At 43.2% G+C, this 12090-nt stretch overlaps 1 protein-coding gene across 3 annotated transcripts in view; it reads left to right on the top strand.

The window, feature by feature from the left end:
• The window catches only part of LOC122539545 (B-cell scaffold protein with ankyrin repeats-like), a 305708-nt gene extending 293655 nt beyond the window's left edge, over positions 1-12053 (top strand). For all 3 annotated transcript variants that reach the window (XM_087979861.1, XM_043674515.2, XM_087979862.1), the window contains 3 exons: positions 465-523; positions 8023-8062; positions 11429-12053. In XM_087979861.1, the coding sequence (XP_087835987.1) occupies positions 465-523; positions 8023-8058 (95 nt within the window). In that variant the 3' untranslated portion in view covers positions 8059-8062; positions 11429-12053. The remainder of the gene's footprint in view (positions 1-464; positions 524-8022; positions 8063-11428) is intronic.
• The last annotated feature ends 37 nt before the right edge of the window (positions 12054-12090 follow it).

Here is a 12090-nt window from a genome sequence, read left to right as displayed (position 1 = left end):
TTTCCCAGGGTAGGGGAGTCCAAAACTAGGGCGTATAGGTTTAAGGTGAGAGGGGAAACTTTCATGCGTTGGGTTGTGCGCATATGGAAAAAGCTGCCAGAGGAAGAGGTGGAGGCTGGTACAATTACAACATTTAAAAGGCATTTGGATGGGTAAATGAATAGGAAGGGTTTAGAGGGATATGAGCCAAATGCTCAAATGGAACTAGGTCAGATCGGAATGCCTGTTCAGCACAGATGAATTGGACCGAAGGATCTGTTTCTGTGCTGTATGACTCCACGACTCTAAGTCCTCTAAGAATCTTGTACATTTCAAGAAAGTCGCCTCTCATTCTTCTAAATTCTAATGTGTAGTGGTCTGACCGACTCAATCTCTCCTCATAAGACTGTCCCCTCATACCTGTTATCATCTCAGTAAATCTTCTCTGAACTGCCTCCAATATATGACATGTTTTATGTTTGCAGATGGTAGTAAGAAGATTGATGACAATGTGTGCAACATGCCAGCAGCAAAAGGACAAGAGGTATGGTAATCATTCCAGTATTTGAACTTCTTATCCTTCTATGCAGTGTGAGTGACAAGTATCCAGTGTATGATATCAAATATGGATTATGGATTTAGACTTTGGAAATAAATATTTTGAGGCAGCTCCGCCCTTTAAAAATGCAAACAGGATGGGAAGTTTGTAATTTCACATCTTTTTTCAGAACTTTACAATTATGCCTCTGGAAGTGAATTATTTCTAATTTAGTTTGTCACAACTTCACAATCTCAAAATCTTGAGCCCAAATAGCGCAGTTTCCAATCTGGAGATTTTCTAATCAACCTGTTCAGCGAGATATTATTATACACCTTTGGAGCAGCTGGGGTCTTAAACCCAGGCCTCCTGTATCAGAGATAGGGACGTTACCACTGTGCCACAAGAGTCTATTCTTCAGTTTTCCTTCTAGATATTTTCCAAACAACCCGACAGGACATGTTATGACACATATCTGGAACAGACAGCTTTGGAATCAGGCCTCCTGGCTCAGAAGTCAGACACTGTCGCAGAGCCCTGCTAACAGAGAAATGCACCTACAGGCAAATATTTTCAGGCATTCAATATAATATTGGATGTTTATCTGGATAAAAACAGTGTGCAGGGATGTGGAGAAAAGGCAGACTGATACTTGCTAATAGAACAGGCACAATGAAACAAATGGTCACCTCCTGCATGGTTGAAATTTTGGGACACTGTTATTTTTAAGCAACCTATTTAAACAGGTTATGTTACATGTTTGGGGCAAGTCAGACCTGAACCCGGACCTTCATTACCACTGTGTCATGAAAACCCTTTTTCCAATTTTCCATTCTATTTATTTTCATATCCTGAAATGGTCTTACATAAAACTGAACATTTGGTTTTCCCATAACCAAATCACCCATGGTATTTTCTCATCTATTGACTATCACCAGTATGTCACTCATGTTGTCCAATTATGAATTTATATACAAAACCTGTTAAGGGCAATGTAGCCCGTCAAAGGTGATGGAGAGGTGGGGTGAAAGGGTGAGAACTAAATCAAAATGGAGGGGGTGAAAAAACACTGTACCTAATGTGGTGCCCACCTCTCTCTAAAGGCATAGAGAGTATCAGTGGAGTCCTCATCACAAACTATGATCCCCTCCACAGCCTGCTGCCTGGACTTGTCATCAGGGACCCGGTCAGGCCCAGGAGCAGGCCTGCAAGCAGGTCCTCTGACTTGCCCACACCCCCCTGCGGCAGGTTCCCAAAGATCAGGAGCATAGGGCTGGAGTGCAATCAAAAGTACAACAAAAGATTTTTCAAATAACTAAAAGGGAGTGGTGCAACCCCACACAACTAATATTTACATGATCCACAGACACCATAGCTCCACAAAATTGGCAGTTGGCCTGAGAATCTGTGAGGCGTCACAATCTGCGGTTCAGCAGGAATGAGGCACGCAACGCCCTCCACCACAGCTCCGTGGTGGAAAATGGGAGGACTCCCACACAAACAGCCCTCACTGGGAGGAGTGTGGCAGTACGAAAGCACACCTAGTGTATTCAGGTGGCAAATGAAGGAGTAGAAGTGGATGGTGGTGTGCAGCAGCAGCAGCACACAGGAAAACCTCCTCCTTGCCAGGCAAATAAATTATGTTTTCAGACATTTTAATCAATATATTAATGACACATCTCTGGAGCAAATAGGACTCAAAGCCAGTCCTTCTGACCCAAAGGTTGGACCACTACCACTGTATCACAAGAGCCCTATTTTCAATTTTCCATTCTAATCAACCTGCTCAGGGATGTGATTTATACACCTCTGTAGTAGGTGGGACTTGAACCTGGACCACCTGGCTCAGAGTTAGGGGACACTACCACTTCACCACAAAAGGCCTTTTGATAGTTTCCCATTCCAAACTCATTCATAAAATTATATAGAGCTGTAAGTTCTAATGGTCCTTGAGTAGGTTAAGGCTTTAAGTGAAACTAAAAGGAATGGTGGAATTCACTGAAAGTTGTCAAATTGGATCATTGCCATCAACCATTCCAGGAAAGGGAGAGATAGACCACAATTGACATAAATAATTCAAGAGGATCTTCAAACGGCTACCGCCACTTACCCTTGGGCTAAAGTCTTCATCCCCTTTTTCATATACTCTAAGACTATATTTACTTTGCATTTCTGTGAAGTTGTCCAGCATTCCAGCTAGAGAAAAATAAGTCATTTTTGTGATTCATCTTTACAGAACCAAAAGATTAGACATCCTTGGACACATTAATTTTTGATCCTAGCCTTAATTGGACAATGGATCAGATTGTTTCGACCAACTGGGCTCCAGCATTTCCAGATTGGTAACATTTGCCCTCACATGCTTTCCAAGATGGTGGCGGACGGAGTAGAACTCCTCAGCCAGAGCTCCAGTGCTCAGTCTGTTTCTTTTTCTTTTTTTTTCTCTTTTGTGCTTATTTTTCCATTCTTTCTCCTCTGTGATGTCCTGAACCCCTGGCCTCAAAATGGACCTGGTGGGGGATCTCTCAGCCCAGCGAGGTTATTGCTCAGCTTGGAGTAGCAGTCTCCAAGCCGAGCCGTCTCTCGGTGATCCAGCGTGGCAGCTTATCCGTGACCTGGCGTGGGAGCCTATCAGTGACCCGGCATGGGAGCCTATCAGTGACCCGGCATGGGAGCCTATCGGTGACCCAGCGTGGGAGTCTATCGGTGACCTGGCGTGGGAGCCTATCGGTGACCTGGCGTGGGAGCCTATCAGTGACCCGGCATGGGAGCCTATCAGTGACCCGGCATGGGAGTCTATCGGTGACCCAGCGTGGCAGCCTATCGGTGACCTGGCATGGAAGTCTATCGGTGACCCAGCGTGGGAGTCTATCGGTGACCCAGCGTGGCAGCCTATCGGTGACCCAGCGTGGCTGCCAATCGGTGACCTGGCGTGGGAGCCAATCGATGACTCAGTTGTGACAGCCTATCAATGACACAGTGTGATAGACAATCGGTGACCCAGCGTGGCAGCCTATCGGTGACCCAGCGTGGGAGCGTACTGGTGAACCAGTGTGGGAGCGTACCGGTGACCCAGCGTGGGAGCCTATTGGTGACCCAGTTGTGACAGCCTATCGGTGACCTAGCGTGGGAGCCTTTCAGTGACCCAGCATAGCAGCCTATCGGTGACCAGCGTGGGAGCCTATCGGTGACCCAGCATGGCAGCCTTTCAATGACCAGCGTAGTAGCCTAACAGTGACCCAGCATGGCAGCCTATCCATGTCCCATGTCATGGCCAATCAGTGACCCAGCGTGGCGGTGACAGCCTAGCATGGTGGCCTGTGGGCCCAGAATGGCGACCCAGCATGGCTTTGGCATGGACCTCACACCTTGAGGTGATTCCAGAACAGTCTCCTGGTCTCGAGCTGAAGCCTGACATGAAGGTCTGACGCTGACTAGACGCTAAGTCCCTGCGTGGACTTGGTTGGACAGACAGTTATTCTGAACTTTTTATTTCTTCATTTTTCTAATTTATTACTATGAACTGTAATGCTGAATTTTTATTCCTTTCTTTCTAATTTTTTTTGTAAGAATTTGTACTTAAGAATCTGTGTTCAGGTACCTTGTACCTAAGAACATAGAACGTTAGAGCGCAGTACAGGCCCTTCTGTCCTCAATGTTGCGCTGACCTGTGGAATTAATCTGATGCCCATCTAACCTATACTGTTCCATTATTAAACATATGTATGTCCAATGCCCATTTAAATGCCCTTAACATGAGTGAGTCTACTATTGTTGCAGGCAGGCCGCTCCACACCCCTACTACTCTCTGAGTAAAGGAATTACCCCTGATATTTGTCCTAAATCTATGTCCCCTTGTGTTAGCCTTCACCATCCGAGGAAAAAGGCTCTCACTGTCCACCCTATCTAACCCTCTGATTATCTTAAACAGATTATGTCACCTCTCAACCTTCTTCACTCCAATAAAAACAGCCTCAAGTCCCTCAGCCTTTCCTCATAAGACCTTCCCTCCATACCAGGCAACATCCTAGTAAATCTCCCCTGAACCCTTTCCAAAGCTTCCACCATGGGAGGCACGGTGGCTCAGTGGTTAGCACTGCTGCCTCACAGCGCCAGGGACCTGGGTTTGATTCCTGCTTCGGGCGGCTGTCTGTGCGGAGTTTGCATATTCTCCCCATGTCTACCTGGGTTTCTTCTGGGTGCTCTCGTTTCCTCCCACATTCCATTCCAAAATTTGTGCAGGTTAGGTGAATTGGCCATGCTAAAGTGCCCATAGTGTTAGGTGCATTAGTCAGGGGTAATTGCAGGGAAATGAGTCTGGATGGGTTACTCTTCAGAGGGTTAGTGTGGACATGTTGGGCCGAAGGGCCTGTTTCCATACTGTAGGGAATCGAAAAAAAAATCCTTCCTATAATGTGGTGACCAGAATTGTACGCAATACCCCAGGTGCAGCCTTACCAGTGTCTTGTATAGCTGAAGCATGGCCTTGTGGCTGGGAAACTCAATCCCTCTACCAATAAACGCCAACACACCATATGCCTTCTTAACAACCCCATCAACCTGGGTGGCAACTTTCAGGTATTTATGCACCTGGACACTAAGATTTCTTTGTTCATCTATACTGCCAAGAATTTTACCATTAGCCCAGTACTCTACATTCCTGTTACTTCTTCTGAAGTGAACTACCTCACACTCTTCCGCATTAAACACCATTTGCCACTTCTCAGCCCAGCTCTGCATTTTATCTATGTCCCTCTGTAACTCACAACATCCTTCGGCACTATCCATAACTCTGTCTACCTTAGTGTCATCCGTAAATTTACTAACCCATCCTTCTATGCCCACATGCAGATTAATTGTAAAAATGACAAACAACAGTGGGCCCAAAACAGATCCTTGTGGCACGCCACTGGTAACTGAGCTCCAGGAAAAACATTTTCCATCAATCGCCACCCTCTGTCTTCTTTCAGCCAGCCAATTTCTGATCCAAACCGCTAAATCACCTTCAATCCCAAAACTCTGTATTTTATGCAATAGCCTAGCGTGTGAAACCTTATCAGACGCCTTACGGAAGTCCATATACACCACATCATCCACTTTACCTTCATCCATTTGTTTGGTTACCTTCTCGAAAAACTCAATAAGGTTAGTGAGGCACGATCTATCCTTCACAAAACCGTGTTGACTATCCTTAATTAAATTATTCCTTTCCAGATGATTATAAATCCTATCTGTTATAAACTTTTCCAATATCTTACCCACAAACGAAGTAAGGCTCACTGGCCTATAATTGCTAGGATGTCCCGATTCCCCTTAAACAAGGGACATTTGCTATCCTCCAGTCTTCTGGCACTACTCCTTTCGACAATCATGACATAAAGATCAAAGCCAAAGGCTCTGCAATCTCACCCCTGGCTTCTCAGAGAATCCGAGGATAAATGCCAGGGTCTTATCTATTTTCAGATCTTTCAAAATTGCTAAAACCTCCTCTTTGTCAACCACAATCCCATCTAATCTTGTAGCCTGTATTTCTGTATTTTCATTAACATTGCCCTTTTCCAATGTGAATACTGACAAAAAGTATTCATTAAGCGCTTCCACCAATGTGCTCAGATTCCACACACAACTTCCCACTACTATCTTTGATTGGGCCTAATCTTACTTTCATCATTCTTTTATCCCTGATATACCAATAGAAGGCCTTAGGGTTTTCCTTGATCCTATCCGCTAATGACTTCTCATGTCCCCTCTTCACTCTTCTTAGCCCTCTCTTTAGATCTTTTCTGGCTAACTTATAACTCTCAAGCCCCCTAACAGAGCCTTCATGATAAACCATGGCTCCCTCTCTCGACAACTACCTCCCTGCCTGATAGGTCCTGATTTATCAAGGACCTGCAGTAGTTGTTCCTTGAATAAGCTCCACATTTCAAGTATGTTCAGCCCCTGCAGTTTCCTCCCCCATCCTATGCATCCTGAATCTTGCCTAACTGCATCATAATTGCCTTTTCCCCCAGTTATACCTCTTTCCCTGCGGTATATACCTATCCCTGCCCGTTGCTACTGTAAACATAACCGAATTGTGGTCACTATCGCCAAAGTGCTCACCTACTTCCAAACCTAACACCTGGCTGGTTAATTCCCCAGTATCAAATCCAATATGGCATCGCCCATCTCTACATACTGTGTCAGAAAACACTCCTGCACACATTGAACAAAAGCTGACCCATCTAAACTACTTGAACTATAGTATTCCCAGTCAATATTGGGGAAGTTGAAGGCCCCAATAACAACTACCCTGTTACTCTCACTCCTATCGAGAATCATCTTTACTATCTTTTCCTCTATATCCCTGGAACAATTTGAAGGCCTATAGAAAACTCCCAACACGGTGACCTCTCCTTTCCTGTTTCTAACCTCAGCCCAAATTACCTCAGTGGATGAGTCCTCAAACATTCTCTCAACTGCTGTAATACTATCCTTAATTAACAATGCCACACCCCTCCCCCCTCCTTTTACCATCTTCTCTGTTCTCACTGAAACATCTAAATCCCGGAATCTGCAACAACCATTCCTGTCCCTCCTCTAGCCATGTCTCTGAAATGGCCACAACATCAAACTCTCAGGTAACAAACCATGCTGCAAGTTCACCCACCTTATTCCAGATCCTCCTGGAATTCAAGTACACATGTTTTAAACAACATCCTGATTGCCGATACCGTCTCGCAAAATTGTAAATCTATCCCTGAACCTCACTATTCCCAACCTCCTTTACACTGGAACTACAATTCAGGTTCCCATCCCCCTGCTGCATTAGTTTAAGCCCCCCCGCCCCCCGAAGAGCATTAGCAAATTTCCTAACATGGCATCAAAAGTAACACCATGTAAACTTTTCACTGAGTACGTGACAGTAAAGCTAATTCTAATTGTAATTCTATTTTATTCTAAATTCAGATTCAGATAGATGTAAAACCAGTGGAGTAATGATAATGTGGGACCACAGTAATCCTAATGTAGACTCAGACAGTACTATAAAAAGCAATGAAAGGGGGTGTTCCTGATATGTGTATACGGGTCTTTGTTGCTCCAACCCAATAAAGAAGGAAATATTGGTAGATCTAGTTTTGGTGAATGAAGTGGGGCATTTTTCTGTGTTAAACAGAGATCATAATATCCTTAGGTTTAAGAATAGTTGTGAAGAAAGGATGAGAAATAATTAAGATGAAGATACTCAACTTGAGCAGGGCAAATTTCAGTGAGTGCAAAAGATGTCTCTGTCCCAGGTGGATTGGAAACAAATTACCAGGTAAAATAGTAAATGTGGAATGGTTGAAATAAATGTGATGTTAGCCTTATATCAGTAAATGTGACTTTTTCTTGGTTCTTTAAGTCCTTATTTAAATGGATGTATATTTACTATTGTGTGTATGTGTAATTGAGTTTGTGTGTATGTGTGTATATCTGTGTGTACAACTTTGCAACTTAATCTATAACACTTTGTGTTTCAGACTTATCATTATGCAAAACTGGCAAACATAAAATAAAAAGGTAAAATTACATCCATGTTAAAGATCTGTTTTTGATCTGGCCCAGCAATGAATTCTGTTCAAACTGTACCCATCGCAAAGAGTTAATTCCAGTGACAGCCCAGCAATAATTGGTGAATCTGTCATGTGCTAATTATATTTCCTGTTAATTAAACTTGCGTTGGCAAATTAGCAACGCTTTCAAACAACCTTCGTGTTTCCAAGAATTGAAAATTAACATCTGATATTCCTGGGAACAAAATCGAAGAGGCATTAAAAATAATTCTATATAATTTGCTCTCTACTTGATAAAAATGTTGGAGATGGGGGGACAAAACATTTAACTGAGCAAAGTGAGTGAAAATGGGGAGTTAATTTTTATTTGTTCATGAGAAACGGGCATCACGGATATTCATTACCCTTCCTCAATCATCCTTAAGAAGGTGGTGGTGAGCTACTGTATTGACAAGCTGCAGTCTGTATAGTATAGGTAGACAATACCTGTGGTATCATTGCAAGAGGGAGTTGCAGGATATCGAGCCCCACTTTCCTACTTCCACTCTTTACCTCCTAAGCTTTGCGAACATGGGAAGTATTCCTGTGTCAATAGTTTTTTCTGGTCAAGTGCAGGATCTAGATTTGAGTTGTGAGATAATATTCAGGTCCAATCACAATCACATGATCAAGATACCCACATGAACAAAGGGGGTGGATTGAAATGTCGGAGTTAGGGTGCAGAGAGACCTGAATCTTGGTAAACACCACGGATTGAGCTTTAGTTAAAACTTTTTTTAGATTAGATTAGATTAGATTACTTACAGTGTGGAAACAGGCCCTTCGGCCCAACAAGTCCACACCGCCCCGCCGAAGCGCAACCCACCCATACCCCTACCCCTACATTTACCCCTTACCTAACACTACAGGCAATTTAGCATGGCCAATTCACCTGACCTGCACATCGTTTTGGATTGTGGGAGGAAACCGGAGCACCCGGAGGAAACCCACGCAGACACGGGGAGAACGTGCAAACTCCACACAGTCAGTCGCCTGAGGCGGGAATTGAACCCGGGTCTCTGGCGCTGTGAGGCAGCAGTGCTAACCACTGTGCCATCGTGCCGCCCGTTTTGATATTTTGGCGGAATGGAAGATGTCAGCTCATGGTGCAGGATGGCCTACATATACACACCTCACTCTACTGCCTCACAACCTATGAAGATCTCTACATCCCTGATTTTAATCGCTCGACCATTGATGGCATGATATTTAGCTGACTGGAGATATACTTTATATCTGAAATTTCCTCCCTAAATCATCTGTGCCCCTCCTTACATCTCCATACATCAATCTCTCTGTCACCTGCCTTAATAACTCCTCGGTAGACAAGCAGGAGGCTGGAAGAACACAGCAAGCCAGGCAGCATCAGGAGGTGAAGAATTCAATGTTTCAGGTGTAACCCTTCTTCAGGACACCATGAATATCCCCTCACCTGGTTTTGTGATCGAATGTGCATGATTAGACAGTTCCTCTGAAGTAGCTGAAGTAGAGATATTTACTGAAATTGGAACAAAGGGAATTGGGTGAGAACAGGTGATGTCGGGTGCATGGCACTTCCAGTGAGTGTAACGAGGTCAGCCAGGTGTACCTCATAGAATATGAGTTCCCTGAGTGGGGCTGTTAATTGGGTCCATTCAGGGAGCCCCAGCTGACAGATACAAAATAAGAGTTCAGGTACAGGCAATGGGCCATGGATGGAGTTATTATGGCCGATTTCCTGTCCCTCTTCCATGGTTACGTTTGGGCCTGGGTGTCCTTCGAGAAGGAGCACGTGGTTTCTATCAACACCCTCGAGGTTTTCAGGGAGGGGTGGGCACTGTAGGGAGTGGAGTGCTTTATTTCTCTCTCCAATTCTATTTTGATGTAATTCCTGCTCTCCCCTTCACCTTTTTGATCACTCAGGCATTGCCCTTTGTTGAGAAGGGCATTGCTTGTCATTAAGAGCTTCTGCTCGAAACTTTGATTCTCCTGCTCCTTGGATGCTGCCTGACTGGCTCTGCTTTTCCAGCACCACATTTTTTGACTCTGATCTCCAGCATCTGCAGTCCTCACTTTCTCCACTGCTTTTCACTGGCCACTCAGGTGTTTCTTTTCTTCCTTGTGGTGGAATATCAATAAAGATTTCTGAACTCATTCTTCACTGTGTCCTACACCTGCACACACACAACATGGGTGCTGGGGAAAATAAGCACTATTGCTGTTTGGCAGAAAAAGAAAAAGGGAAGAAAGTACATAAACACTCTGAGAGCTGGCTCTGAGGGAGCTGGATCGATGTCAAAGACTGTCCACGTGTAAATAAAGGATGATTTGGTGAAGGCATACCAGCCTCTGTGGAGTTATTTCAGCAGTCAGTCCCATAGACCTCATGAAAATAGCCTTTTCAATGTCACACAACCTGTCTTCAGTCCTATATAGATTAGCTCGGTCTGAGAATTTTCAGGGGATTTCCTTAGAGCCAGCACAGAACAAGGGAGAACTTTTGAAATGTTGCAATGAACAAAAGCCCTACATATTCTGCAGACATGGTCCCTTATTACAGGAGGAAAAAATAAGAGTCATAGACACCCCTGCAATGTTATTTCATCCTTTCTTTTTGGACAGGATCAGTGTAATTGCCTCCTCAAATTCTGCTGCTTCTTTCAGACGAGACTTTAAAATGAGACACATCATTCATTCACAGGTGAACATGAATGATCCCATAGTCACTCTTTTGAAATAGGAAGTTATTTATTTCCTCTTGCCCATTGGTTCACTGCTTTCCTATCTCTCTCTGATCTCCTACAGCCCCACAGCCTTCAAGATCTCTGCACTTCTTTTAATTTTGGCTTTTTGCACATTTCCAATTTAATGGCAGCCATGCCATCACCAGTTTTGGTCCTGAGCTCGAGAATTGCCTCTCTAGACCTCTCCATCTTTCAGAGGCTCCTTAATACCTACCTCTGACCATAATGTCTTTGTGACTTGGTGTGAATTTATGTTTTGAAGCACTTTAGGCCCTTAGTACATTTAGAGTTGTTTTATAAATACAAGTTTTTATTACTTTTCTGGGCCAATATTTATCCTACAACCAAAATCACTGAAATCAGATTACAGTATATGGCTTTTTATCACATCGCTGTTTGGGAAACTGTGCACAAACTGTTTCCTACATTATAACAGCAACTACACTTTATAAAGTATTTCACTGGGTAATCAGTACTATCTGATGTCCACGGTTTGTAAATAGCATTATGTAACTCCACAGGATCTGTTGATTAATTATATTTTTCCTTCATTGAGAAACAGTATTGGAGATTAACAAAATATCTTGTCATTTCTTGTTTGATTTCTGTAGATTTACAGTCTGTGTTTGTGGTTTTCACTGCCAAAGCAAGGACTTGGAATTTCAGCCAGCTATACTTTTCAATCTGCGCAAATGAATTAAAGTTTCAGAAGGTTCTAATCACGATAACATTTAACAAAAGGTATGAAGATGCAGGATGATGATCAACCATTGACCTGACCTGCATCAGATATTATTTATTATGAGGATACTGTTCCATTATCACTGGATTTTGTATGAAATATTTTATGGAGAGAGAGGAGCTAAAACTATTCATAAATAAGATTGTTACACCCACTCACATTCAGAACTAATCTACAGCATCAGTCCCATGATTCCAGTCCAGCCGTAATGAGGATTCACGTCAGCAGAAAAACCCAAGGAAAATATTACATAAATTTTATTTCATCCGCAAAACAGCTGGTCTCCAATTGTGATTTTATCAAGTCAGAATTCAAGATTTGTAAACTCTGCATCTCTAATGGATAAACATTACATTGATGTTTTAATTTTAATATCTTCACTGAGCAGCTGCTAATCACAATTTTTTCACATTGCAAGTTTTAACACAAGCTTTGTTATTTCATTATTCTGGCAGAATGAAGCTTTCATGAAAAATAAATACATTTAATGCAAATGTTTCTTCACAGTGATATGAAATCCAGATTTTGAAA

Source organism: Chiloscyllium plagiosum, unplaced genomic scaffold (assembly GCF_037043375.1).
Source record: "Chiloscyllium plagiosum isolate Xiang-an unplaced genomic scaffold, Cpla_swu_hap1 HiC_scaffold_36, whole genome shotgun sequence".
NCBI lineage: Eukaryota > Metazoa > Chordata > Chondrichthyes > Orectolobiformes > Hemiscylliidae > Chiloscyllium > Chiloscyllium plagiosum.
Note: the sequence above shows the minus strand (reverse complement) of the source record. Positions and strands in the feature narration are given on the sequence as shown.